This window comes from Antennarius striatus, chromosome 2 (assembly GCF_040054535.1).
Source record: "Antennarius striatus isolate MH-2024 chromosome 2, ASM4005453v1, whole genome shotgun sequence".
In the NCBI taxonomy this organism is placed as follows: domain Eukaryota; kingdom Metazoa; phylum Chordata; class Actinopteri; order Lophiiformes; family Antennariidae; genus Antennarius; species Antennarius striatus.
Window position 1 is genome coordinate 20,905,072 of NC_090777.1, and position 27,579 is coordinate 20,932,650.

Below are 27,579 nucleotides of genomic sequence, written 5' to 3' on the forward strand. Positions count from 1 at the left end.
TTCTTGTTTTGCCTCTTACAACGAAGTTGTTTGTTTGTTTGTTTGTTTGTTTGTTTGTTTTTAACTGTCTGATCTCTGACAAGAACAAAAAACAAAAACTAGTTTATATATTTTGACCAAACTTGGGGGCACAGTTGGGCATACAACAAGAAACAAACTGGAATTTTACAAAAGATGTCACAAAAGGCATGAATCCACAAGCCAGACGGTTGTGCTCGAGCTATGTCCTCATTGTAAATGCTGCCGGTCACTAAATCCAAGTCAGCTCCCACAGTAACAGTCAAATGATGGGATGTCTACAAATGATACAGTCAAGGCTTTTTAATGCATGCGTATGTTCAAGATTAAATGAAAGAAATTGACATGCACTGTTTGAAGGAGTTTTGTAATATTTGTGCAAGCATGAATACAAAGACATTCAACAAGTGTACCACTAACACAGATATCCTTTATTTAGGTTAAAGGGAAGATAATCTCTTGAAGTTTCTGGTTGCTAAAACTTTTGAGCAAATCCTGAGACTGGATCACTACATGCTAGAGAGGAAGGGAACATTACTGACATTTTGGATGTGAAAACTGACATACATCTACTTACAAGAAAAAAGGAACAAAATATAAAACTATCAGCATCAGGCAAAAAAAGCTGTTAAAATTAGAAGCATTGTCATCACAAACACTAAAATATATGCCATAATGGTGCACAGATTGTCTGTAGTTGAAAAAGGTTGAGCAATGTTTACTCTTGTTTAGTTCCAAAGATCTGGAGAAAGAAGATGTAGACGATATCTAGGTAGATGTTGAGGGTGGCAAAGACGTACTCTTCTGGACTGATGGTGTAGCACTTTTGACCCATGAGGAGCTGGGTATCAAATGCTAAAAACTTGAAAAAAAAACAGAAAAATATATTTTTGTGTAATTTGATGTACACATTTCACAGTACAGTATGTCATACTTTTAAATTATGACATAGAAGTGTTCGTACTCTTACCATCATAAACAATATGGCCCCCAAGACCGCATAGATAACATCCAGCCAGGGTACCTAGATGATCGAAAATTATTCAATCAGATGTGATTCCAGTAAATAGATCACCACATAAAAGATTCACTGTTTGACATCTGAATACATAGAATAACTAGAACCAAGGCAGTCAGAGACTGCAACATCCTACTTTCAGAGTAGGTAAGGGTACCCTGAAATTAGTACCTGACTAGTGCATAGCTTTGACTTTTCCATAGATCAAAGCTAGTGCATAGGTAGATCAAAGCTAGTGCTTTGATCTAAGGTCTTACTCACACTGGCTTTCTCCCTTGTCTTCCTATCTTATCCGGTTCCTGAGTGTACAAAAGTTGAAATTTGACCTTGACCTACTTTTGTGCTTTTTGTGTCATCTTTCTGTCTGCAACAGTTGCAAACATATTTAGTGGACATACTAATGGACTAGGGCGGCACTGTGGCGCAGTGGTTAGCGGTGCCGCCTAACAACACGGCGGACCCGGGTTCGAGTCCTGCTCTGTGCGGGACCCTGTGTCTACGTGGGTTCTCTCCGGGTTCTCCGGCTTCCTCCCACCTCCAAATAGCATGCGCTTCAGGTTAATTGACCATTCCAAATTGCCCGTAGGAATGAGTGTGTGTGCATGGTTGTACGTCTTTGTGTGTGGCTCCGCGGTGCACTGGCGTCGTGTCCGGAGTGTCCCCCGCCTCACGCCCTATGATGCCGAGATAGGCTCCAACTCCCCGTGACCCGCTGCGGTGGTAATCTGAAAATGACTGACTAACGGACGAACGCACGAACGCTGATAGTTACAATACATAACCGCTTTGTAGCGGAATGTAATAATAACTAGTCGAATCCATGTAAATTACACAAGTAGCTTAAAGCCATTCTGTCTGTGCCTTCTCATTTGATACAGAATCCCCAGTTATACATAAAGACTTTGGTATGTCAGCCACTGTTCCAAACTGGTATCTTGAAATACCATTATTCATATTTTGGACAGGGAGGACAGATGGTTTGAGAAAGGAGTGAAAGAAGACATCCATATCAAAGTGGAGAAGCCATTTCTGACCGGGGTGGGGGGTTTGTTTGGAACATCATCTTTCAGCTATTTACATTCAGGTCTCTCGAAAAGAACGACTCACCAGATTAACCCAGGTGAGGGGTCTCATGCTGATGACACCCATTAGCAAACAAAGGTTCGGTGAAACGAGCGTTCAATGACACCCTTTGACACCCCCTGGCAGCCCCATCAACCATTGTTGAGGAGCCACATGAGTTTCGACTATGGTCGTTGGAATGTGAATAGCACTGAATTCTGAATTCTTTCTGAATTTGTGTCTCATGGTAACAACCCTCAGGAGTATACAAAGCTCGGTGAAACTGGCATTTCAACGACCCTATTTGACCCATCAACCATTGTTGCAAATGGCTTTGATTTAAACAGCTCTGGATTACCCTGACCTGGATAACTGAGAACTTTCACAGGAGTTGGGACCAATGATGACGAACTCTGATTTTTTTTTTCAGTTGAGTTTGAGGAAGTTGGTGGTCATCATGATTTTATTGCAGAAGCAGTTTTGTGAGGGTTGAGACTGTGGCAGCTGTGAACATTTTTGGTGACAGGTAGGCCCCGTCCACACGATGACAGACTTTTTGAAAATGCAACTTTTCTGTTGCGTTTACGCCTTCCGTCCACACGACAACACAGATATCCGGAACCAAAACGCAACTTTTTAAAAACGCTGGCCGAGGTGGATTTTTTTTAAAACGCTGGGTCTGCCTTGTCGTGTGGACGGTGTATCCGCAACTTTTTAAAAACACAGACGTCTTGCCTGCGACAAAAACCGCTGTGACATCATATTTATGGGCCCATGTGTTGTGACAACAAAACACGGAGGATTCCTATCGGATAAAATTCGACTCAATACTGCCACCACATGGTTTGGCATGCTTATAGCTGTCTTCGCACTGCTGCATTTACGTGTGGACGGAGATTTTTTTGAAAACGCTGTCGTGTGGATGCGAATCGTTTTCAATGCGTTTTTAAAAAGTTGCGTTTTTTAAAAAATCCATCATCGTGTGGACGGGGCCTAATAGAGCTGCATGTCATTTTTTCTTTTTTAATTTATTTAGTCACTTTATTTTTTTTGTTTCCAGACATTTTATTTAAGCAGACTTCACTTTCATCAGTTTTGGAACATCAACAACATCCGAAAAGGATAAAAAAGGGTTGACCGGTAGAAGCCATTGGCTTGTAAAATTCCTGTCCCCTGAATCAACAACATCTCTCTCATTGCAACACATCATCAACCAAATTCATTGACATAGCCGTGAAAGTATAATTATAGAATATTATTATCTTACTGTTATTTAATGTAGCCGCAAGAGGGCACAAGCCAGAGTCTTATTGTGCCGGTCCCAAGTGTTATTTATTGGGGCGGCAGTGACTCAGTGGTATAGCGGGCGGTAGAGCAAACTGCTCCAAGACTGGCAGTTCGATTTCTGCTCCCGCCCCAAAACACCCAGAGCGTGAGCTGACAGTGGGAGTTGTCAGCTCACCTCTGGAGCACTGCCGAGGCGCCTTTGAGCAAGGCATCGTCCCCCTTACAAGTTGCTCATTTGAGGCGCACCAAGATGGAGCTGCCTGCCACTTTATCTCCCACTGCATGCTTACAGGCCCCCCTGTGTGTGTTGTGTGTATTACAGGGGCCTTTACACACTAATATACTGTATATATGTATGCGTTTGATTGACAAAAAATACTAGAGTGTGCTGTTTTAATTTCCCTTTGGTAATGGTAATAGTACTTAAAATTAAAAATTAAAAAAATATATTTAGAGTTGAGCCTGTAGGTTTGTGTCAAATATACTGTATGTCAAGATGTTAATTTGCATTCCTTTTAAATGTAATTATGTCCTGTTCATCTAGAGTTCTACATGAAACGTGAACTTACATATTGAAAAGGAAGGATGAGTGCCAGCACCAGTCTCGAGATAAACATGACCATGCAAAGTACAAAAAGGACGCCCTGGTATGAGGTACTGTCAAACTGTAACGAAAAAGCAAAATAAAACTCCAACTTAAATGTGTTAATCCAACAGCAAAATACATGAGAGTTGCACTCTCTGTGATATACACAATAAATCAGCTAATACAGAACAGAGTAAAGTAAAACATCTTTATTCTCACCTTAGTGTGGAAGCTGAACAGAGTGACCAGGAGACAGACTGCAGCTGTGACGCCCAGACAGATCATCACTGATCTGGTGTTATAGACGCATAATGTTGTTGATATAAAGCAGAAAAGCACATTAAAGTAGGAGTAATACAAATTCCATCCATCCATCTTCCACCCCTTATCCAGAATCGGGTCACGGGGGCAGCAGCTTCAACAGGGAGCCCAAAACTTCCCTTTCCCCGGCCACATCCACCAGCTCTGACTGGGGGATCCCAAGGCGTTCCCAGGCCAGTGTTGAGATATAATCTCTCCACCTGGTCCTGGGTCTGCCCCGAGGTCTCCTCCCAGCTGGACGTGCCAGAAACACCTCCCTAGGGAGGCGTCCCGAGGGCATCCACACCAGATGCCCAAACCACCTCAACTGACTCCTTTCCACACGAAGGAGCAGCGGCTCTACTCTGAGCCCCTCGCAAACAGCAGTGTTTCTCACCTTATCTCTAAGGGAGACACCAGCTATCCGCCTGAGAAAGCCCATTTCAGCCGCTTGTATCCGCGATCTCGTTCTTTCGGTCATGACCCATCGCTCCTGACCATAGTTGAGGGTAAGAACGAAGATTGAACGGTAGATGGAGAGCTTTGCCTCTCGGCTTAGCTCCCTCTTTGTGACAAAAGTGCGGTAAAGCAACTGCAATACCGCTCCTGCTACCCCAGTTCTCCGTCCAATCTCACGCTCCATTGTTCCTTCACTCGGGAACAGGACCCCATGATACTTAAACTCCTTCACTTGTGGAAGGACCTCATCCCCCACTCGGAGAAGGCAGTCCACCGGTTTCCTGCTGAGGACCATGGCCTCAGATTTGGAGGTGCTAATCCTTATCCCCGCCGCTTCACACTCGGCTGCAAATCGGACCAGTGAGTGCTGCAGGTCACAGGCAAATGACGCAAACAGGACCACATCATCTGCAAATAGCAGCGATGCAATCCTCAGGCCACCAAACTGTAACCCCTCCTCACCATGACTACACCTCGATATCCTGTCGGTGAAAATCACAAACAGAATTGGTGATAAAGCGCAGCCCTGGCGAAGGCCAACAGCTACTCGGAACAAGTCCGACTTACTGCCGAGAACCCGAACGTAGCTCTCACTTTGGGCATACAGGGATTGGATGGCCCTGAGGAGGGGCCTACTCGCCCCAGGGGACCCGATTGTACGCCTTCTCCAAGTCCACAAAACACATGTAGACTGGATGGGCATACTCCCAAGCCCCCTCTAAGATCACTGCGAGAGTAAAAAGCTGGTCTGTTGTTCCACGACCAGGACGGAACCCACATTGTTCCTCCTCAATCTGAGATTCGACAATCGGCCGGACCCTCCTTTCCAGCACCTTGGAGTAAACTTTCCCAGGGAGGCTGAGGAGTGTGATGCCCCTGTAGTTGGCACACACCCTCTGGTCCCCCTTTTTAAAAAGAGGAACCACCACCCCAGTCTGCCACTCTTTCGGCACTGTCCCAGACTTCCATGCAATGTTAAAGAAGCGTGTCATCTATGACAGCCCCTCAACACCCAGAGCCTTCAGCATGAATTCGAGATTGACTCGAATCCCCCACCATCCTCCAGCTCTGCCTCTGCAACAGAGGACGGGTCAGTTGGGGTAGTTGGATTCAGGAGTTCCTCAAAGTGTTCCTTCCACCGACCGACAACCTCCTCAGTCGAGGTCAACACTGTCCCATCCTTGCCGTATACAGCTTGGATGGTCCCCCGTTTCCCTCGGACAGTCCTCCAGAACAACTTTGGTGCCATCCGATAGTCCTTCTCCATGGCCTCTCCGAACTCCTCCCACACCCTCTCTTTTGCCTCCATCACAGCCGAGGCTGAAGTCCTTTTGGCCCGTCGGTACCCTGCAACTGTTTCAGGAGTCCCCAGGGACATGGACAGGGATGTACCTGGACAGCATTCCTGTCATGTAGGACAGTGACAGCGTCTATAATGAGATATATGAAATGTCATATGAGAATACAGACACTTGGGGAATTCTTATAAGACAAGACACGACTTCAGTGCTGTAAAGCCTTAAATGTAAATTTGTTTCAGCATTCCAGTCATGTAAGACAGTGACAGTGTCTATAATGAGATATATGAAATGTAATATGAGAATACAGACACTTATGGAATTCTTAAGAGACAAGACATGACTTTGGCGCTTTAAAAATATTAATAATAATGTAAATATGTTTCAGATCATCATGATGGAAACTTACTATAAACTTACTATAAATTTTGGGTTAGGCCGAAAAAAAGATTAGTACTGTAATTTGAATTTAACTCAAAATAAAGAACACTGAAAATGACAAATCAACCAAATGTTTTGTTTTCAGGACAGATACCGATACAGATTATTGGTAATCAAGGTGCATCCAATTGCAATTTCCTTGACATGTATACTATCTGGCGGCACAGTGGCGCAGTGGTGCCGCCTCACAACACGGTGGACCTGGGTTCGAGTCCCGCTCTGTGGGGAGTTCACATGCTCTCCCCATGTCTGCGTGGGTTCTCTCCGGGTTCTCCGGCTTCCTCCCACCTCCAAAAGCATGTGCTTCAGGCTGATCGGCCGTTCCAAATTGCCCGTAGGAATGAGTGTGTGTGTGCATGGTTGTATGTCTTTGTGTGTGGCTCTGCGGTGCACTGTCGTCGTGCCCTGAGTGCAAAGAGTACTTGACCCCACTACTTGAGTAAGAGTACAAATACTTCTGGTCAAAATTTACTCCGCTACAAGTAAGAGTAGCCCAGTCGATACATTACTTGAGTAAGAGTAAAAAAGTACTTGCTTTTAAATGTACTTAAGTATTCAAGAGTGAATGCTTTTAAAAATTCTTAAAGTAAAAGTAAGAGTAAGACTAAGAGTACATTCCTAATTTTCTTTTATCTTTGATGAGAGTGGACCTGACTGAATTACTGTCATTTTGCAATTTTATATATAGTACCTTGTATCTCGTTTCAGAGAAAACTCTTTGAAACCACCTGCACTGATGTGCTTGCCTGTAGAACCATTATGTTATACTGTACCAAGCCTTCCCCAACATCTATAAAAATGGAAATAAAATTAATGGAATCATCAAAGAGGACAATTATGTCATTTTCACATTTTATTAAACAATTCCCCCCTTCCATACACACACGAGACCAAATGGAGCTATACAGGCCCAACCAACTCGGGGACCAACTGGAACCCCTAAAGGACACCCTGGTGGACTGCTGGTTGAGAACCACTGCTTTACAACAAACTAAATCTCTGCTTTCAACAACTCAATGTTTACAGGAAGGACATATCCCAGTACCACAATATTTGTCTCCCCCAGACTGTCTGTCTCCCCCCACCTGTCTGTCTGTCTGTCTGTCTGTCTGTCTGTCTGTCTGTCTGTCTGTCTGTCTGTCTGTCTGTCTGTCTCCTCCCCCAGTCTGTGTGTCTCTGTAGCCCTGTGTCCGCCAGTCTCTGTCAGTCTGTAGTACTGTAAAATTAAGTGACAAGAGGTCTCTAGGTGTGTCTTGTCAGTTTTTCTTCGGCAAACACAATAAGCATTTGAAAATTTACATTTTCTTGTCTGAGTCCGCGTTGTCCTTTTTCACTTCTACAAACTCGAACATATCTTTAAGATAAGGCCATGGGTTTTCTTCCTCTGCCTCATAAAACTCCGGCTCATCATGTTTATCTGATTCAATGGATACTTCTTCGGCAGTTGCCATTGCCACCGCGGTCTTGTTTTGAGCTGATTGGGTAGGGGATGACCTATTTCCGATTTTACGTAAATCCCAGTTGAGAACGTGTACTGTGATAGGTTTCCTTCTTTGACGAACACGGCATCACTGCGTGTGGCCAATTGCATTTTGGGGGGGCAAAAAAACAACAACAGGCAAACCTAAAAGTAACGAGTATTTATGGGCCTTCTCAGAAATTAACTCGAGTAAGAGTAAAAATCTTTGCCTCAGTATTCGAGTAAGAGTAATAAGTATGAAAGAATTCTAGTATTTGAGTAAAGTAAAAATCCTCAGAATCTGTACTTAAGTACAGTACTTAAGTAAATTTTCTCTGTTACTGTCCATCCCTGTCGGAGTATCCCCCGCCTCAGCTCTATGCCGCCGAGATAGGCTCCGGCTCCCCGTGACCCTCTGCGGCGGATATAGTGGTGGTAATCTGAACATGACTGACTTGACTGACTGACTGTACAGTATACTATCCAAGATTCTGCAAAAAGAAGAATGAATAATGAGAAAGGTTATTATCAGCCTCTAATTATCCACCTTGTACTTACAAAGATGGCAAGCAGAATCAGATTCCATGGAAAATGTCTCCTGTAAGTGTGAGTAAACAATTAGAGGACTATATACTGAATATGACATACAGATTTTTGTTTGTTACTTTTTGATGTTGTACGTTTGTCTTTGAAAACTTATTAACTCATCTTGGTCCAGAGCAGCAAGATAGAATTAGATACATGATGAAGAACACGGCACTGATAAACAAAACAAATATTGTTATATATTTAGTTTGACAGACAAACAAACCCTGCATCACTGATCCAAGACTTCATGAACGTGTTACTCACTGCGATGCCCAGTACCAGCGAGGGTTTGTTTGAATGTAGCTCTTCACAGGATCACTAGAAGTTACAGGGACTGAAATGAATGCTATTGAGTTTACCTGACTGAAATGGAAAAACATAGAGTAACACTCACCTGAATGTGAAAGGAGACACAATAGCAAGAGTAACCAAAAGTCGGACCATCAAGATGGCGTACACCTAACAGAAACCAAGTAAGAATATTAGAATATTGCATAATTGTACATGTTGGAATTGACTTTAGATCTTTGGAGCAAAATTCCTCAAAAGTAATTTTACCAACATTCAGCTTTCTGAATGGAGCTAATATTGCGATCAATTTTTTTTTGGATACCTTACGGATGAAGACCCTCCTGACCCTGCCATCATCCCAGGTGAACTCATTGAGCATCTCAACATCATCGTAGGAAGGAACACTGGTGCCTGGAGAAGAATTTACGGAAAACATTGTGGTAAATAAGATTTATGCTAAAGTTTCACCTAACATGTAGTCATATAATCATACTACTACTGTGCCAAAATGTGAAATACTTTCTAATTCAATACAGAAGAATGTGGTCTTTTCACACCTGCGGCGGCTTTCTCATAGCTGGGAGGAGCAACTGACACCAAGGCTTGTCCACCGGAAGAACCATTACAGTAATGGTCTTGTTTGCAACCAACAGCTGATAGCACAAAACATGAACAATTTGTTTTCGTCAATTTTTGTGTGACTCATTTTGCAGTAGAGTAAACCAAATCAGGAAAAAAAATAAACACACGCATTCAAGTTCAGTTTTAAAAATAATTCTATGTGTATGATGTCACCTTTGATACCATCTGAAATGCTCAGAAGAAAGAATGATAGTTTGTCCTATCTCAACTACTGTAAAGAAGACTGAAACCTCTTTCTGAAATCATCCAGTTTCTTTCCCATGTCTGGAATTGGATCACACTGACTTAAGTTCAAGACGGGTATTTTTAAATGTCCCTCTCATCAGCAACGCTTTCCAGCTCCTGCTGGTGATCCAGTAAACTCTGGATCTAGCTTCATAGTTAGATGTGATCATCCAATCGCCAGGGGCACCAGGACAGCATTATGTCATTTATCTTCTTCTTTTCCTTTCGGCTTTTCCCTTCAGGGGTCGCCACAGCAAATCGGTTGCCTCCATCTAACCCTGTCTTCTGCATCCTCTTCTCTCACACCAACTACCTTCATGTCCTCTTTCACTACATCCATAAACCTTCTCTTTGGTCTTCCTCTAGGCCTCCTGCCTGGCAGTTCAAAACTACTGTATGCACCTTTGCCTCTCGCCAAAACCCTCATGGTTGAGATCATCAAGTACCAACCTCTCCTAAATATAATGTTACAACTTGGTTATCGTCATGGGATCCTGGTTTTAATATGCTTAAGCCTAGGAGACTGGTGTAAAGAGGGCTTCATTAACTTGAGCTGCCCAGACTAACAAACCGTACATGCTGTCCTTATTCATACTTGATGATGATTAAATATGACACTTAAATGAAATGTTCAATAAAAATAACTGATGTTTACTGTTTTAATATGCATAATCTTACAACATACACCTAAAATCTCCAGTGCTTCAACTACTTCAAACCAATCTGTTGCAATTTTATCCATTTATCCAACAGAACATCCAACCGAGTGTGAGTCGACAGTGGGAGGTGTCGGCTCACCTCCCAGGCACTGCCGAGGTGCCCTTGAGCGAGGCGCCCGTGAGCAAGGCACCGTCCCCCCTAGAAGATGTTCATTGGGGCGCGACCCTTGTGCGCGACCCGTCACTCCACCTCCTCTGTGCTCTGTATGTCCTCTCTTTACTAATTGCATTCCTACAGGCACCTAGTGTGTGCTGTGTTCAGGGGCCTGTAACCTGTAACCCCGTGTGGGTAATTAACACATACCTGTATGTGTGAAGTGTGAGTGTAAGAAGAATTTCCCCAAGAGGGATGATTAAAGTATAGATTATTATTATGTCCAAGACTTGAGATGATTTTTTAAAACTTTTATTTAAAAAATATACAGCTGCTGGCAAATTAACAAGTAAAATTGTGTAGGAATTGTTGTTAGGACTTACATTCATATACTGGTCTACAGAGGAGTCTCTTGATATTCTCTGAGTTCACCGAAATCTTTTATCTCTTGTTACACAAGAAACATCTACATTATTTTCATTGAAATTTTGTCAAAGAAAAAGAATTGACAAAATGGAATGATAAATGAATTTTGGATATCTGGTGAAACTTCCATTCAACTTATTTGGTAAGAAAATATGTATAAGGCTGGGTTCCAAAAGCATGAACACCGACACATATAAGATTAATAAAAGACTCCACATAAAAAAAGAAAATAAAGCAGTAACACTTCACTTCATTAGAATTCAGTTAAGTTCAGTAGCATTTAAAAATACTGAAACAACTTTTAACTTTTATTTATTTCCCTGACTGATAATGTAGCCTTTTGACAGATGGTCACATGGAGGTTTACAAAAAAATTCAAATGTATTGGAAGCAAGTTGGAAATGTGTGTTTTCAAATGGATTGCAGCTCCTAGTCCCTCAGAACATTTCCCCCTCTGCTCGGGTTCCTTCCATTCTCAGGTCTGAGTCATTTCTGCCAAGAGTAAAGAGACTGACTGCAGCCATCAGCGCTGCCAGCATCATGATGGCACAGCCTCCAAACATGTGTCTGGTGCCACTGCCACTCTCCCCACCACCTGTTCCTGATACCTCGCCATGGAGTGCCAGCAGCCCTAAACAAGCAAGCAGGTGCAGAGGAAGCCGAAACCAGGTCAGCACACCAGCCCGCTTCTCATCTGGAATCACTCTGCCCTGGAGGAAGCTGACTGCAGGGAAGTAGAGGCCACAGGCTAGTTCCAGCAACAGGAAGGCTAAAAAGGATTCATGAGGTCTAGGATGGCCAGGGGTAGTAGAGAAGGTCAACATGAAGAAGGAGAAAAAGGCCATCAATACAGCCAGGCAGAGAACATGACCAGGCTGTAGACGGTAGCGTGCGGAGGTGCCTAGCCGGTACAGTATGGAGCCAGCCATGCTGGCAGCCATCAGGCAAGAAAACACTATTCCCAAAGGAGGTCCATGAGGGTCCAGTACTGGGGTCCACAAGAAAACAAAAATATAGAGGACACTTTCGAACAGAGCCTGCACTGCACCCAAAATGAAGACTCTTCTGTCTGACATCAGACAGCGCAAACCATCATTGCAGCTCCTTAAGAACCGGGATCTTGCAGTCAAACGAGTCAAACCTCCATTTGTGGTCCCGAGCAGAGGCATTTGTTTTTCTGATTCGGTTCCTTCTTTGCTCTCTTCCTTGCTCCACACTGTTAGCACAATCCAGCCACAGCATACAAGACTGGGGACAGCAAAGACAAAGGGAGCTACTGGACCTAGGTGGAGCCACTCCGCCAGCATGTTTGCCACCAGCCCTGCTCCTACAGCAAGCCCATGGTTCCACACAGCAGCTTTCGAGAAAGTACTGGGAATCCACTCTTTTGGAAAATCGTGAACATTTACGTGATGATGCACGTACCACGCTTCAAATGTGGTGGTGAGTAAGGATGTGGACAAACCCCCCAGAACTCGGCCCACAATCAAAACAAAGTAGTCTGTGGACAGTTTAGTGAAACAACAAATAGAGTAAGACAAACAGAAGAGGAGACATGTTCGTCTGCGTCCAAAAGCCTGAAGGAGCCAGCCTGAAAACGGTGCAAACAACACACAAGAAGCCAGGCCACACACATATAAAATGGCTATTTGTGATTCCAGGAAGCTGTAGTGGCGGTACAGTTTGTACAGGTAGGGACCTTGGAGCCAGTCTGCCCACAAAGCCAACAGGTACGCCCGGAGGAACACAGTCTGGAAGCGACGGAAGGCTGGGTTGGCAGCAGCAACTGGAGACTGGGGCGGCGTCAGGCGGCGTGATGTGAACTCCAGGCAAACACACAGGGCAAGCAGGAAGATGAAGGCAATATATGATGTCAGCAACATGATGTCACGTGGTGAACTGCAAGGACGTGACGTCAAACCACGGGTCAGGGTAGGGATTCACACCTTTTATTCCTCAGCTCCTGTGGAGAAACAATGAAGATGTACAATATAGAAGTGAAAATACTTCACATTTCCTCTTAGTAAGTCCCGGGTTCCCCAATAAGCGTTTACTCTCAAAAACAGACAGATTGCTGATATTTTTCTAAAGAAATTTTAACATGAGATAATGGCACAATGTTAGCATAGATGCTAACTTGCTCGTATGATTATGGTAAAATAATTTCAAAGTGCGTAACTGTCACAATGTGTTATATCGTCTACTGTGTTGCCACTGACCGTATAAAAGTGGTCCCACGCTGATAACATGACGGACATCGGCGAAAAATGTTTCCCCCATGGCTCAAGAGCATCTGAATATCCGGGAACTGGGATGCCAATATCCGGAATCTACTATGGCCACGTCAGTCTCCACCCTCCTCTGCCTCTGATTGGCTTAATGTGATATGAACGTGGCCAACGTCGTCCCTTGGTGAAAAAGTTTCGCGAACGTAATAACGTCATTGTCACACTGAGCCAATCAAGTGTAGGGTGGTGTGGCCATAGTAGGAGTTCTATATTCGGCAACTAATTGCTTCACCACTAGGCAGTGTCCTTGTGTTACTTTTTGATTTCCCCGGGTTTCCAGACAAACTGCAACGATTTACTAGATTCGATTAAATGTAACTTTTTTAGTACCAGTAAGATGCTCCTGAAAATAACCTCTTCGGTTGTCTGCTGTGTTCTGATGAAATAGGTGCACTTGCTCAAATACAGTAGAGTTGTGTACAGAATGGACTGAAATGGTAATAGATTATGCTGTTGTGATTTGTTCAACTCATAGGCGAGTCACACATGCACACCCTGTTACACACAAACATGAACCTATGTTTGAATGTACACTTTCAGCAACATTTCTTATTTCTGACATCATACAGTCGAAGTTACTTCACACACTGTCCTTAACCATATTGGGTCTAAACGGACACAGAAGAATGACATACAAAATGAATAATACATAATTCAAACTTTATATCATTTCTACTTAAGAATTACAATTTACAAAATATACAACACATCCTCAAACAGCCAAAATCAAACAAGCAAATGGTGAGAGGACCAATCAAAAAGGAGCTCTCACCCAAAAATATCTCTTTTGTTTGTATGACAAACATTGGGGTTATAGGAAGGGTGCATTTGGAGTGCATGCTGGTGTTCTTAGGGATTATGATGGTAGGTTACATCATTTAACAGCTGGAAGTTTATCTGAATCATTTGAGAATCCCGACTCCATATCCTTTTGTGCAAAGCCCCCTTGGCATAGCAAAACCCCCACCTCATGAAGGAAGGTCAGTACATTCTTCATTATACCAAACTCATCTGTCTGACAAATCATATCAACTCAATCTCTGAAATCTAACATTGGATTAACATTATATTTACAGTAACAAAAATAAACAAAGGAGCTACAAAACCAAACATGCATGAAGTGTCTCCACCAATCCTGATGATGTGGATGAATCGTTTTTGTGACTAATACAAAATGCTATTGACTTTTGAGGATGGCATATAAAAAAACCCAAGACGTGCCAAATGCTTTCTTAATAAACAGTCCAAAATACTAACAGACAGAATGCATCTAATGTATGAGTGACCCATATAAATAGTGGTCTCATGTCCGGAACTGATACAGATGGTATGCTTGTGAGACAGTGATACACAATCACCTTAATATTTTAAATTTACAATATATTATTTACAGGTTCCCTTTCTCACTAACAAAACCTGCCAGTCAGTCATCACATGTGGTCCCAGTACAATAAGGATTAGGAGCAATTAAAGCTGTCTTTCAGCTGCTGCTTACTGATGGCCTGCTGAAACTATGTACTGTTGGGTACGTCATTGCCAGAAGTGGACACTTACTCTTAAAGAAATTATATGAAATGAGGAATACACAAATAGGTCATCCAAAAAGGGTAACAGTACCATTACATGATTATTAATTACTTTACTGGAACTATATCTGAGGTTCATGTATGTAAATGATTTATCTACACTGTAGGTGTTGTTTCATCCCTAAACATTGCAGTAAGATCAGCAATGACTCAAAAAAACATGTTTGCTATTGCCCTTACTTATCCTTTCGAGAAGTCCTCATCAAACTGCACATTTCATTGTCTCTCCATTTTCAAGGCGGTCCTGCCTTTGGAAGATAATATTTATTTGTGTGTGTATTTGTGTCTGAGTGGTGTACTGTTTATTTCTGTCTGACATGTTTCTGTGTCTGTTAGCAAGAGGATCACTCAAGGGTCAATGCGAAAGGCCAGGAGTTTGTCAGAGTGAAGATTGTTGAGGGTACGCAGGTCCGGCAAGCGCAGGAGGAGTTTGGGGAAGAGGGTGGTGTCATCTGGACGATGGCGAGTGATCAGAGACCTTAGTCCACGGATCAGACCTTCTTGTAGCTGCTCGACAGCCCGCACGTCTGAAATGCCAGAACGGTCTGCAAAGGAAAGAAAATACCAACATGAGTGTCAGACTCAGACAGGCAGACATTAATATTAACAGTGTGACTTCTGAACAGCTTTTGTCACAACATTGTACTTCTCCCTCACCTGCAGAAACCAGCACCACAGCCATAAAGAGGGCCATTTCATCAGGCTCCAGCCCCAAGGAACCCAATTTCTCACTGAACTCGAACATTGCATCCAGCAAGGAGCCCATGCCCAAGGCTCGCAGGGTGGACAAAGAGTAAGTCTGGCCATTCAGGAAGGTCACGGTACGCTCCCCAGCATTGAACAAACTACAGAACCTCACCATCAAAACCTAAACACACGCAATAAAAGACAAATACAAAAGCAAATCTTAAACAAGTATTTACAACGCACAAACACAGAATCCCATCTTTTACAGTTATGAGCAAAGCAAATGTTTTGAAAATGTGTGTAACTACCTGGAAGGTGCCTGATTTCAGCAGCATGACCTGGTCGTGTTGGCTAAGCTCTTGAAATCCTGGGATGCCCTTTGCAAACTCTACCACCTCCTTGACGGCTGGAGTGAAACACTGAGAGAAGGATTCCCATATCTCCTGGCTTGTGCGCTCAGGTCCTGATACCGGCCAGGCATTCAGAGGGCAGGCCTTAGAGAGAGACGGAAGACAAAGAATCATTATTTTTTGCTCAGAAAAGAGAGCCTTAAAAATCATTTATTAGATGTCCTGTTCTTACCAGCACTTTAGCTCCAGGGGCCAATTTCTGTGGACATGAGGGTTGATTTTGTTTACTTCCTGCATTGTACTTGGCAGAAAGACCCACTTGATGGACTGTGTTGTTAGACTGATTGTGATTCTGATTAGCTGACGTCAAGAAGGAGTAGCGACTGTTGTCCATATTGTGGAACGCATGTTGGGTGTCGTCAGAGGCAACTGGGCATAAAAGGGCAGGGGCAACAGGGCAAGACTGATAACTTTTGCAAGATTTAGGGTTAGACGGGAGTTGTGGACAATTGGCATTCTGGGAGAAGAGAGCTGTGTTTCTGTTGATAGTGGTGATGTTAGCTTTCTTGGTTGCTCTCTCCTGGCCATTGCTGTTGGTGGTACTGAAGATGTCACGGTAGGCTCCAGAGATCACTCCAACAGCCTCTTTTGAGTTGCCGTCTTCTGGACTGAGAACAGTGTCCCTCACTGAAGAGGAGTCAATTTCCATGGCTGCTGACTCGTTTAGGCTGTTCATGTAGCTCTGCATCTCATCCAGGAGTCGCTGCTTTTCCCTTTTAGGGATCCGGCCAAAACGCACAGCTACAGAGAAAATAAAAACAGAAAGGTTAGATTTAGGTTTTAGTTTTCTGTTATGTTTAACTTGTTGCCCCTCCATTTTTTGCCTAATTAGGATGCTAGTTGCAAGATAAAACAAGGAAAAACAAAGAAAATGAATGAAATCAAATAGCCACAAATAAAAGAGTAAATTAAGCTGCCTATATACTGAAGCTAAATTTATTGAAACAAACACTCATTCAACCTCTTTTAAACAGACAATTTTTTTCATTAACGCTCGAAAGTATTGAATGAGTTCAAAGAGAATGAGATAAGTTGTGAGATGAAAACTTCACTCTCCTCACCCAAACCCCCCATCCCCATTTCCACAGTAACCATCAGCTGAAGAGGCTATTTATAGACTCCCTGGTACCATCTGCCTCATCCTCTCCTCTATCCATCCCTGTCTCCTTCCTCTCCTGCTCCCTCCCCCATTTGTAAGTAGGGCAGTGGGGCAACGTGAGCGTGATGCCACTACCTCAGATAGTGTGTGGAGTTAGATGAGAAGGTGCAGGAATTAGTTTAGAGGATAGCAGCGAGGACATGAAGAGGACTGATGTGAGAGACTGCAGCACAGGGAGAGTGAGCGTTTATGTCTTTCACTTCAAGGTAGAGTAAATAAGGTGCTGGTTCAGCTACATTTTTCAAGATTTTCAAAGTGTAGCAGAAAGAAAAGGAACAGTAATATTCTTGAAGCACTTCAACTTAGTTCCAATATGTTAATCATCTTCATCATCATCAATTCACATTCAAACATAATGATATTTTTTGGATTAGGTGAGGTCATTTTCTTACCCATCTATATGAATAGTCGATATTGTGTTGTATGGCAAATATTACAAAATCTGCTCACTACTTTAGGTATCAGACAATGACGATGGGGTCAATAATGTGGCATGAGAATAATCCCAGCAGCACTGTTAAAATGCAGACTACTCTAAAAATCATGCAAAGGTAAGAGGAGGAAAAGTGTGCCATCATACCAACGGAATTAAATATTTGCCTACATTGCAGAGCAAACGTTACACGGCTCTTTGATGTGAAATCAGGGTGTACGATTTATTGTGGTTGCCGGCAGTTGCTTGCGGTCTTCCTGTTTTCGTAATAGCCGAAATGGAACAAAAAGGGGTTTCTAGGTTGTGGTCCTCAACTTTTTTTGAAATTAACCTCAAAAAGGGTCGACCTTACTCTTTTTCTCTAAGATGCATTTTGCCACCCTATTTCTCTGTGCACCAGCAGTGTCAAGCACATGCAGAAATAACACTAACCTCTTTACTGGATTAGACAAAGCAGGGTACTGGAGGTAAGCAGAAACCGTACTGAAAGGAAGAGGAAAGGCAAACTATACCAAGTAGGTCATGATATATGAGCAGACTATTGCAGCCCAAATCTGAATTGTTTTTCTAGGTCAACCCAGCTGTTCTCTTAAACTGTGATTATAGGTGATCAATCAATGCTCAGCTATCAGTGCTAACACAAACTGATGTGCGGATCATCCCTGATTAATCCTGTCAAAAAGACAGGCTGTCTTCTGCATCTCTTGCTTAATTGTTACACTATCCTTCATTAAGTGCAGTAAGATGTTCTCTGGGCATACATAAGGTAATCAAGTTGACCCTGTTCCATTTTCCTAAAATAATTCTTGTGTTGGCTGCAGTTTTCTAGATGATAGATAGCTTTGGGGACTTTAAGACTCATCTTCTCATAAATCATTGTCTGGGAGTGGATGTAAGAGAGCTGAGGGAACATGGAGAGTACGTGGAGGGGGAGGAGTGGCACTGAGCACGAACATTCAGGTAAGGGTGTTGCAGGAGGAAGATGCCAAGGGCGAGAGAAAGGCACTTCAAAACTTAAGAGAGCGATACGAGAAGGCCAAACGATATTCTTTGGCACTGCAGTGACAGTACAGAAGGGCAAGGCATGTGCAGGTCTGCTGATAAAGTGAGTGACTGAGCTACTGGCACGATGACCTCAAAAGACTTTTTGCTTTACATTTTTTTCACACAGACCTACATAACAGTGCTTCACCTCTCGCGGGCTGCCCATGTCCTCGCTGCCTCTGCTAATAAGAGCGTTGTGGCTTTCTGGCAGAAGCGCACAAGGATTTGTCTCATTAAAAAATGTGTCAGCATGTCTCACCATCTCTTGACATGCCAACTGAGAGGCATTTTTTGAAGCGGCAGTGCTGGCACCGGTTTCGGTTCATACGCATGATCAGACAGTTCTCGTTCTTCACACACATCTTGTAGTTGATGTTCTGCTGGATGCTACGGCGGAAAAACCCCTGAAAAAAAAAAGATCAATACAAAAACAATTAATTGGTTCACAAAACAATGCAAAGGGGATTCACATCTACACTTGACTACATAACCAAGGGCTTACTTTGCATCCTTCACATGCGTGCACGCCATAGTGGAAACCAGATGCAATGTCTCCACAGACTTTGCAAAGCAGGACCATTCCGCCTGTCTCTGAGGAAGGGAAAGAAATAGTTAGATGGAAACCCTTATATCACACCGTTGTCTTTAAGCATATTGACCTGAGGAAACACTAACTTGTGAAAGTTCCTGGGAAGCCGCATGGCCTCTTTCCTATGATCGGGCTTGCATAGGTGTGCTGTGGAGTGGCTACAGCGGAGGGGCTGCTGTAGACCTCTGGGAACTGGAACACCAGCTTTGAGGATGGAGTGTTACATCCACCTGCCTTCTGCTTGAAGGCCCCGATCTCTGTGAAGGTCACCTCCTCTGGAGAAGAGGGCTGGGAGTGTGAAGAAGGTGACTGCGTCTGATACCCACTGGAAGGGCTTCCAGGGCTGGGGCTGGAGCTGCCTGATGAGCCCGCATAGAGGATGACTCCACCTCCTGCAAGCAGGACAAAGAAGAGACCATCTGAACTGAGAATGTGGGTTATTTGATTAAAACTTAAGCTAAGAAAGAATAAAATTAAAGTCAAGTATTGATATAAGTGCATAATGGTTTGTTTGTGTATTTATTTGTGTATTTGCTTCACACAGATGTACCCTATTGTGAGTTGTCGATGTCTTCAATGAGTTTAAAAGGTTGAACTTTAAGTTGCCCATCCTTAGTCTGACAGACCACCGTTCTGCTCCTCAGCAACTCTGGGTGTGATGTGATGATATGCTGCACAATCTCTCAGCAGCAGAGAGCTGCTCTTACAGTGCGCAACGTGCAGCGACCTTGTTTATAAGCGGTGGTGCGCTCATGCACAAAAAAGGGCGCTAAATATACCGCTGGAAGCACAGCAACAACTCATGCAGGCTTCCACGTGAAGCCCAAGCTAATCACTGTTTTTTTGTTAATAATTCCTTTGCCGTGGTTAATAAGTAATTTATTAGCAACGTGGAATTTTATGGAATTGTTGTACCAGAGGTAGTATACCCCCCCCTCTCTCTTCCTCTCTCCCTCTCTTTTGAATCTCTAGTCAGGCGTTGACTGGATGAGCTGAGACACTGCCTCACGTGTCTGCTGGTTCAGCTGCCTCCTCCGCTCCAATAATATCCTCGTTCCCCTGGCACCACGTCCAACGCCAGCAAACAACACGACACCTGACCGCCGCCTCACATGCACGGACTCCTGACACGGTCACTGGTGCCCAAACCGAATCTGCAGTCTCGTGTTGACGTGGACAACAATCCGAAGCCAGATCGGTGTTCACAAACACGCGCGGACAGTGGCTCTCCCCGGGGGCGAGGTGGAACCAAGTCCCCCGCTGTTCACGAGTCACCAGCTGTCGGGGAATGCGAGTCACGTTTTTGCAAAGTTAAAGCTTCCGGTGTGAATAAGAGAATCCAACAGAATAGATTCACTGCAAATAACAAGCGACATTTCAAATATGGATCTGCTTTAAAGCACCACACTGTACCAAAAAGAGAACACTTGTATGTGTAACATTGCCCCATGCAGAAGTCGTGTGTTGTTACAATTTGCCCTTTGCTGCATAAGGTATTTGTTTTGGCTCAAGCGCTGCGTTAATCCCTCGGAGAGCACGTGTTGTTGGTGCGGTGACTCATGCCAGAGCTAAACAGACCCAGCAGATACAGAACTGAGCCTCACCCCTTCCTGAGTTTACATGCAGACAGTAAGCGGCCCAAGACACCCAAACACATTGCATGTGCACCTGAACGCTCACATGTACCGTTGAGTCTTGAGCCACCAGGTTGTAAACACTGTCAATTAGTAACAATTCGTTTTACAGCCTGTCATTGAGGGTTTATACTTTGAATATAAACACTGCAGACTTCCTGTAGTGGTTTACGCAGCATGTATTTTATTGTTATTTATCCTATATTGTTCTGGTTTTTATCACAACACGAATGCTAGTTATGGACTAAGAAGACATTAATTATAAGTCCACAGTATGGTGGAGGAAAACATCACATATTGCAGTTGTCATTGTTTATTAGCATATTGCAGAGCCACACAGGCTACAGCTGGTCATGTGACAGGCACTCTGTGACACCAACTTTTAAAATGAACAGTCGAACTTAAGATTTGTTGATTCATTTCTTTTTCTAGGCCATAAAATTGCTTCCTCTTCGTCCCGTTTTAATCATGTTTCCTCGTGCGAACGCTAATCTGAGGAACATGTGCGCTTCACGGGCAGATGTTCTCTGTTTTTATCTGGTCTTTATCTCTTACTTTCACCTGTTCACCTCATTATAAAGGGAGTGGAGCCACGGATTGCTTCCAGGTGAGGTGGTCACCTTAGCCCATGTGGCACAGTTACATTGCAGTTGTAATTGAGCTGCAAACAGCAAACTACCAAGGCTGTGGCTGACAAAACAAAAAAAAAGATGAATTGTATGCTACCGGGCAGTGCTTGGGCGTTTGCAGGCAAACTTGTGTAAGTAGGTCACAGGAGCTTGTTAGAATGTAATTTGTAATCAGTGATAGTTTTATAATCGTGGCTAAAATTGCTTCACTATTTGACGTGGGCTCAATAAAACAACCCCCCCAGAAAGCAGCTCTCCATGTTTTTAATCCGTTATCTATTTCAGCAGCGGATGAAGGAGAGATGTCATGTTTGACAGCAGCCACGTTCCAGCTGTAACACACCCAAAGCGGCTGTGGGGGCCCTGGGGCGGTGGGGTGGGGGGGTAGTTGCAGAGTCAAGATAGCGTCAGCTTCAATCGCATTGCGTGCCTGGGATTCGAACGACAGAAGAACGCGCTCCGTGCAACAAGAGGCGCATGAACCTGGAAAACGTGACGAGAGAGGAGGGGGGGGGGTAAGTTGCGTGGAATCGCTGACCCACTGACCAGGCTCTCCCTCACCGTCACCGCAGGCGGCAGAGGAGCGTCCGCGAGAGCGACTGAGGCGGTGGGAGGGGCGGGCACGGTCAGAGCTCACGCGCCGCACGCGGCTCTGGAAGGGAAGCCACGTGAGGAGCCCAGGAGCCGCGAGCCGCCTGGAGTCCGAACTCAAATAGTCCGCTAGGGGCGTCACATGACGTGGGGGGTGGGGGGGGAGGAGTCACTCAGTCACTGCACCGAGTTTGTGGTCTGTAGTGCAGACCCGAGTTTCGACCTATATGATGATGGTGATGATAGCATCTTTACATTCTGGTCAAATATACTTAAAGTATTAATGTACATATTTTGTATTTCTCTTTAAAATCTTAGTTTTATTATGTAATAATTTATGGATCACCGAGGAAAAGACAGGAGACAGAGCTGGAGGTAGCAGAGATGAAGATGCTGAGGTTCTCTCTAGGAGTGACCAGGATGGATAGGATCAGGAATGAGTACATCAGAGGGACAGCACATGTTAGAGGTTTTGGAGATAAAGTCAGAGAGGCCAGACTGAGATGGTTTGGACATGTCCAGAGGAGAGATAGTGAATATATTGGTAGAAGGATGCTGAGTTTTGAACTGACAGGCAGGAGGCCTAGAGGAAGACCAAAGAGGAGGTTTATGGATGTAGTGAAAGAGGACATGAAGGTAGTTGGTGTGAGAGAAGAAGATGCAGAAGTATAAATTCAACAGTCTTGAGATACAAAGAGTGTATCCGTTCCAAAGATTGTGAGAAATTCTTGTGAGAGATGAAACACTCAAAATTAAAGGTGAAAAAAAAAAGTAGATGTGCCAGTGCCTCCAATCTGTTGAATGTTGACTTAACCGACTCAAGCCGAACGTCCATCTTTTGAACTGCAACTTTGAAGACTTTAGCTGTGAGCACTCAAACATCTTATAGTTCCAAGTCTGTCAAGGGTACACACAAATGCCTATGGCTCCAATGAAAAACAAAGTCAGAGAAACTCACAGAAACGCTGGTTACAAAAGTCCACATTCTCCTATTCTTTCAAAAACAGCTTCAATAGTAACACCTTTATTTCCCGTATGGGAAATTATTTATCCACTCTTGTTAGTATCATTATACAGACGTATATATAGGGTACAGGCCACGCACACGCACACACACACACACACACACACACACACACACACACACACACACACACACACACACACACACATAGGGGACTTGTTGGACATGCAAATGATGGGGAGAGACAGGCAGCTCCCTCATGGGGCACCCCAATGAGTAACTTATAAGGGGATGATGCCTTACTCAAGGTCATCTCAGTAGTCTTGAACAGGCCACCCTCTGGTCCCCAGCCCAAGACTTGGTGGACTGAACTACTGCCACCTTCTTGTCACATTGTCTGTAGGTAGGTTACTGTGCTATTGTTCAAAGGTAAAAAACCCCCAACTGTATCTCATTATTTAGCTTCAGATGTTGTTTTTGTTGTGGTTGTTAGCCAGTCCAAGGAGTTCATGTTGTGTCGAACTTGTGGACTGTACATGTTCCCCCTGCACAAGGGAATGTAGTGTTGGACTCTTGGGCTATATTTTGTTTTCATTCAACTGTTGACTTAGTTTTTGGTATTCTTGTTAATTACACTACTGATAGCAATAGTAAGCACTATACTGTTATAGTTGGTTCAGATGGTTAGGTCTTGGAGTATTCCCTTGTGTGTCTAATCAAGCACTATACCTTTCCTTCAATAAGAGTACCATGCGCCCTCGCGCATTCGTGCATCAACGCTTGCAATTCCATCTCATCACGGATTTTTGGTAAGCAGTCACTTGAGACCGTACGCGCATTTTATTGGCTGACGGTATCCGGAAGTGTGCTTGGTTCCGTCAGTCTCAGACTTACGTAAGACACAAAAGTGCTTTAAGCAGTCTATCAGAGTGTGGGGAAAAGTAATACAGACAGAATGTGGTTTAATATCAGTATGGGGAGGGTTCATAAATTTTTTAATTACCGTAAATAATAAGATAAATAGTTTGTCACTATATCGCGGAATTCATTTTTTCACGTGTGGTTCCAGGAACACATTAACAGCAAAGAACGAGGGCACACTGTACTTGTGTTCTGTCAGTGCTAAAGTAACTTCTGTTACTTTATAATGAGCCATAGCAATCATGATGTTGATGAATACAATTTGTGGCCTACATTATTCAAGTTAATTGTAAGAGTCAGTTTATTAGCGACATAAAATTTAATATTAGCTTCACAAATCATTCAAATTATCTTAAAACTGTCAGACAGATATTGTCTGGATAGACTCATGTTTTGAATATTGCTCAGATAAGTCAAACAAATGGTCGGAAATTACTTGGTGTAATTAAACTAGTAAAGTATGTGTATATGCATAACATTTCTGTTTCACCACTTTTTTGATCAAACATCATAGAAGTATGTCATGAGACACCTGAAATCAGCAGAAAAGACTGTAAGACTTTTTAGAATTAAATTACTTTGATGGTGGTGATTGTTTTAAGTTTAAATTTATAAAAATGCCCCAGTTTTTGTCTGAACGTGTCTTGTATCCGGCAATTTGTGCATGTGTTTTTCCACATTATCAATTCCATTTTGATAGTGCTATAGCCCATTTATTTGGGGTGGGTGACAAGGTAGACCTGATCCAATCTTTTTTGTGATACTCAAGGCTCAGTTGAGAAGGAAAGCAGAAGCTTTTGGATCCTTATAATTACATCTCTGCTCTGTGCAGATGATGATTTTCATCATAAATTTTCGATGTTTGCAGCTGATTGTGAAGCAGTTGGCACGAGTGTCAACCCCTTCAAGTCTGAGTTTGGTTCTCCTGCAGAAAGAGTTGGATTTATCCCTCCCAGATGGAAATAAGTTGTTGCCACATGTCAAAGAATTTCAGTATCTCAAGGTCTTGTTCACAGACATCAGAGGGAAAATTGGACATGTGCTGAATGTGGTAGTTTTGTGGGGCATCAGCAGTAATACATGGGGTTGTGTGGTAGTGAAGAAGGAGCTAAGCCAGGGGTCTATGCTCTTAATTTATGAGTCGATCCAATGCCACAAATAAACAGCAAAATTAAGGATATATGCGACTGGTGCAAGTTTCCTTTGCAGAGTGACTAGCCTCAGCCTCATAAGAAGGGTGAAGAGCTCAGACATCTCAAGGGAATTTTAGGAGTAGCCACCTTTGAATAAAAATGAGCCAGTTGAAGAGACTTTACATATACTTAAGAGACCATCTCTGCACCTCCCTTTGAAGAAATCCAGGGCACATATGACCGGAAGGAGACCCTGATGCGGACCAAGAACTGGAGAGACTCCATATCTCATCTACCTGAGACCCAAAGGGTATTATCTTATTATTACAGCAGCATTTGTACACCACACGGAAGCTAGTTATAATGCAACGAAGCAAATTCATATTGGTGTCATTAAAGAATGAATATTAATAAACCTGACTATACTGTTAGTATGCAATATGTACAGTTGTTCATTCTATTGGCATTTTTCCTTTGCACAATCTTTCTATTAATAAAAACATCATGTCAACAGCTTGATATTAAGGTGATAAAAATATTTATGTTCAAAAATGGATACAAAGCTATGTTTAATTATACTATAATAAGGATGTAGAGTTGCACTTGGATTACTTTTTTTAAATCAAACATTCTTATAACATGCCATATAAAACTTGCTCCTTTATCAATAAATTATGACATTATCTTTCAGACAAATTGTGCATCATTTGTATATCAACTCTCGAGGCTACATCTTTCGCCAAAAATAAAACCAGGCATCCCTGATGACCTGGTTTAGTATTTCTAATAAGGTCAATAAAAGATGAAAAGCCAAGTTCAAGGCACTCACATTTAGAGAGAAAGACAACGTTACAAAAGACTTAATCGGTGCACCTCAACTTAAATAACAAATGAATAATTAATACGCTGAAACAGGCTGTATAACATGTACAGAAATACCTGAACAGCACGCAGACGTCATAAGTACCTTGTAGTTACTAATACTACAGCTATTACCTATTTAATCCCTTGTTTGATTAACAGAAAGTGAACTTTATAACCCAGTGAGTGGTTTTTGTGTTGCTGTTCCATGACCGTCTCATGTTGCTGCAGCACAGGGTGCATCCATCACCCGTCCTGGAACGTGACCGTCACTGTTGTAAATGATTCACCTCCAACTAAGAGAGCAGAATCCTTGTGCCTATTTGGCTGACCTCCATGAAACCCTGCTTACTACCGCTGATCGGATGGAGGTCCTGAGGTTATCAACTTCTATAGGAGGCACTTAAGCAATAGCCCCAATAATAAAACTCATCATGAACTTCATGTCAAAGTTTATGTTTCCCTCTGAGATAATAACGCGATGTTAACGTGCAGCCTTTGACAGATTAGGATTAAAGTGACAGAGGACTGAAGCTCCACGTGAGTTTGTTTCCATGGTGAGAAAACAGGAAGTGACCAGACTCTACAACCGTACGGCGTGACTCAAACGTCACATTTCACCGAGGTGCTGCGACTTGTCACGGTTAAAGTGATGCCATTATGCAGTTTTATCCTGGAAACTTCATCTTTGAAAAACTTTGCAGTGACTGATCGTCTCTGGAGTGATCTAGTGCAAATATCCAAAAGTCACCAACACGTGGTAATCTAATGTAAACTCAGTCAAGCACTTGCTCGTAAAAATGAAATTCATTTAGCTGCTAATGTTTAACCTGTGATAACACACAAAGCACAATGCATTTGTAATCGTCAGTGGAAGGTCTTTAAAGGTTTTACATAATCGGTATGAGGGGAAAAAATACACCATAATAATAAAAAAAAAGCCACATGTGTATGCTATAATATATATATTTCATTTACAGTCATGTTTTAGTTTGGATGTAGGTTGGGACAGAAAGACAGAAGCTTAATTGTTGGCAACAAAACTAAAGAATCTCCCTGTAATCAGCACTGCTGTCATAATAGAACCTTTTTTAAACTTAAATTCAATCTTACCAGGGCTGTTATCCATTTCTCTGGTTGATGATGAAGAATTCAAATTGTTATGTAGGTAGACGTTCTTCTCTGTCGTTAGTTTTAGATATAGACTGGAGCAAAAGTCTTTCGAAGACAGCCGAAAAAGTCAAAAAAACAGGTCTGCCTGAAATATCTGCTCCATGGAGCGCCAAAAAAACTGGAAGCAATGAAGGAAATGTGTCCAGTGCGCGTTAAGTTTTGCCAGTATATAGCGGACCAGTGTCTCCCGCAGTGCGCAAGTCTGGTATGAGGTGAGTTTGAGAAGGTGGTCTCCTTGAAGATATCCAGATGCCTTCTGGGCTCTGGATATTGCGCCTCGGCTGGACCGTGCGCGTTGTTGCACGAGTGACGATTAAAACGCTTCTCTTGAATTCTAGGAAAGTACAGTCAGCATATCCTAGAGCCAGGTGTGACATACACACCCACTTAGACAAACACCTATATCAATCACGTTTGCAGGTGAGTAGGAAATGTGACCAGTTTCCCCGTTCACCCAACTTGTGTTGTGTCTGATTATAAGTGATTTGGTTCAGTCTTTGTATCTCACGCTGCTCTTTCTCTCCCCCTCACGTTTTTGTGCCTTTTCATTGGCGGGGATCTGGG

General features: G+C 43.1%; 3 protein-coding genes across 3 annotated transcripts; all 3 read right to left on the bottom strand.

Moving 5' to 3' along the window:
* Positions 1-525: 525 nt before the first annotated feature.
* On the bottom strand, positions 526-10,101 carry LOC137601749 (protein lifeguard 2-like). The gene is given in 12 exon segments (XM_068324128.1): positions 526-880; positions 989-1,042; positions 3,955-4,050; positions 4,191-4,275; positions 6,120-6,160; positions 8,487-8,526; positions 8,625-8,687; positions 8,781-8,834; positions 8,911-8,975; positions 9,130-9,218; positions 9,365-9,460; positions 10,077-10,101. Coding segments are annotated over 12 exon segments (852 nt in total). The 3' UTR covers positions 526-736.
* Positions 10,102-10,791: 690 nt separating this feature from the next.
* On the bottom strand, positions 10,792-13,232 carry mfsd5 (major facilitator superfamily domain containing 5). Its single transcript, XM_068339423.1, has 2 exons — positions 13,133-13,232; positions 10,792-12,876 (listed from the first exon to the last, which is right to left on the bottom strand). Exon 2 carries the CDS (start codon positions 12,794-12,796, stop codon positions 11,351-11,353), a length of 1,446 nt encoding a protein of 481 aa, XP_068195524.1. The 5' UTR covers positions 12,797-12,876; positions 13,133-13,232; the 3' UTR covers positions 10,792-11,350.
* A 631-nt stretch (positions 13,233-13,863) lies between these two features.
* On the bottom strand, positions 13,864-27,511 carry nr1d4a (nuclear receptor subfamily 1, group D, member 4a). Its single transcript, XM_068305357.1, has 8 exons — positions 26,956-27,511; positions 19,196-19,501; positions 19,023-19,111; positions 18,780-18,924; positions 16,057-16,625; positions 15,783-15,968; positions 15,445-15,655; positions 13,864-15,332 (listed from the first exon to the last, which is right to left on the bottom strand). Exons 1-8 carry the CDS (start codon positions 26,969-26,971, stop codon positions 15,136-15,138), a joined length of 1,719 nt encoding a protein of 572 aa, XP_068161458.1. The 5' UTR covers positions 26,972-27,511; the 3' UTR covers positions 13,864-15,135.
* Positions 27,512-27,579: the final 68 nt, after the last annotated feature.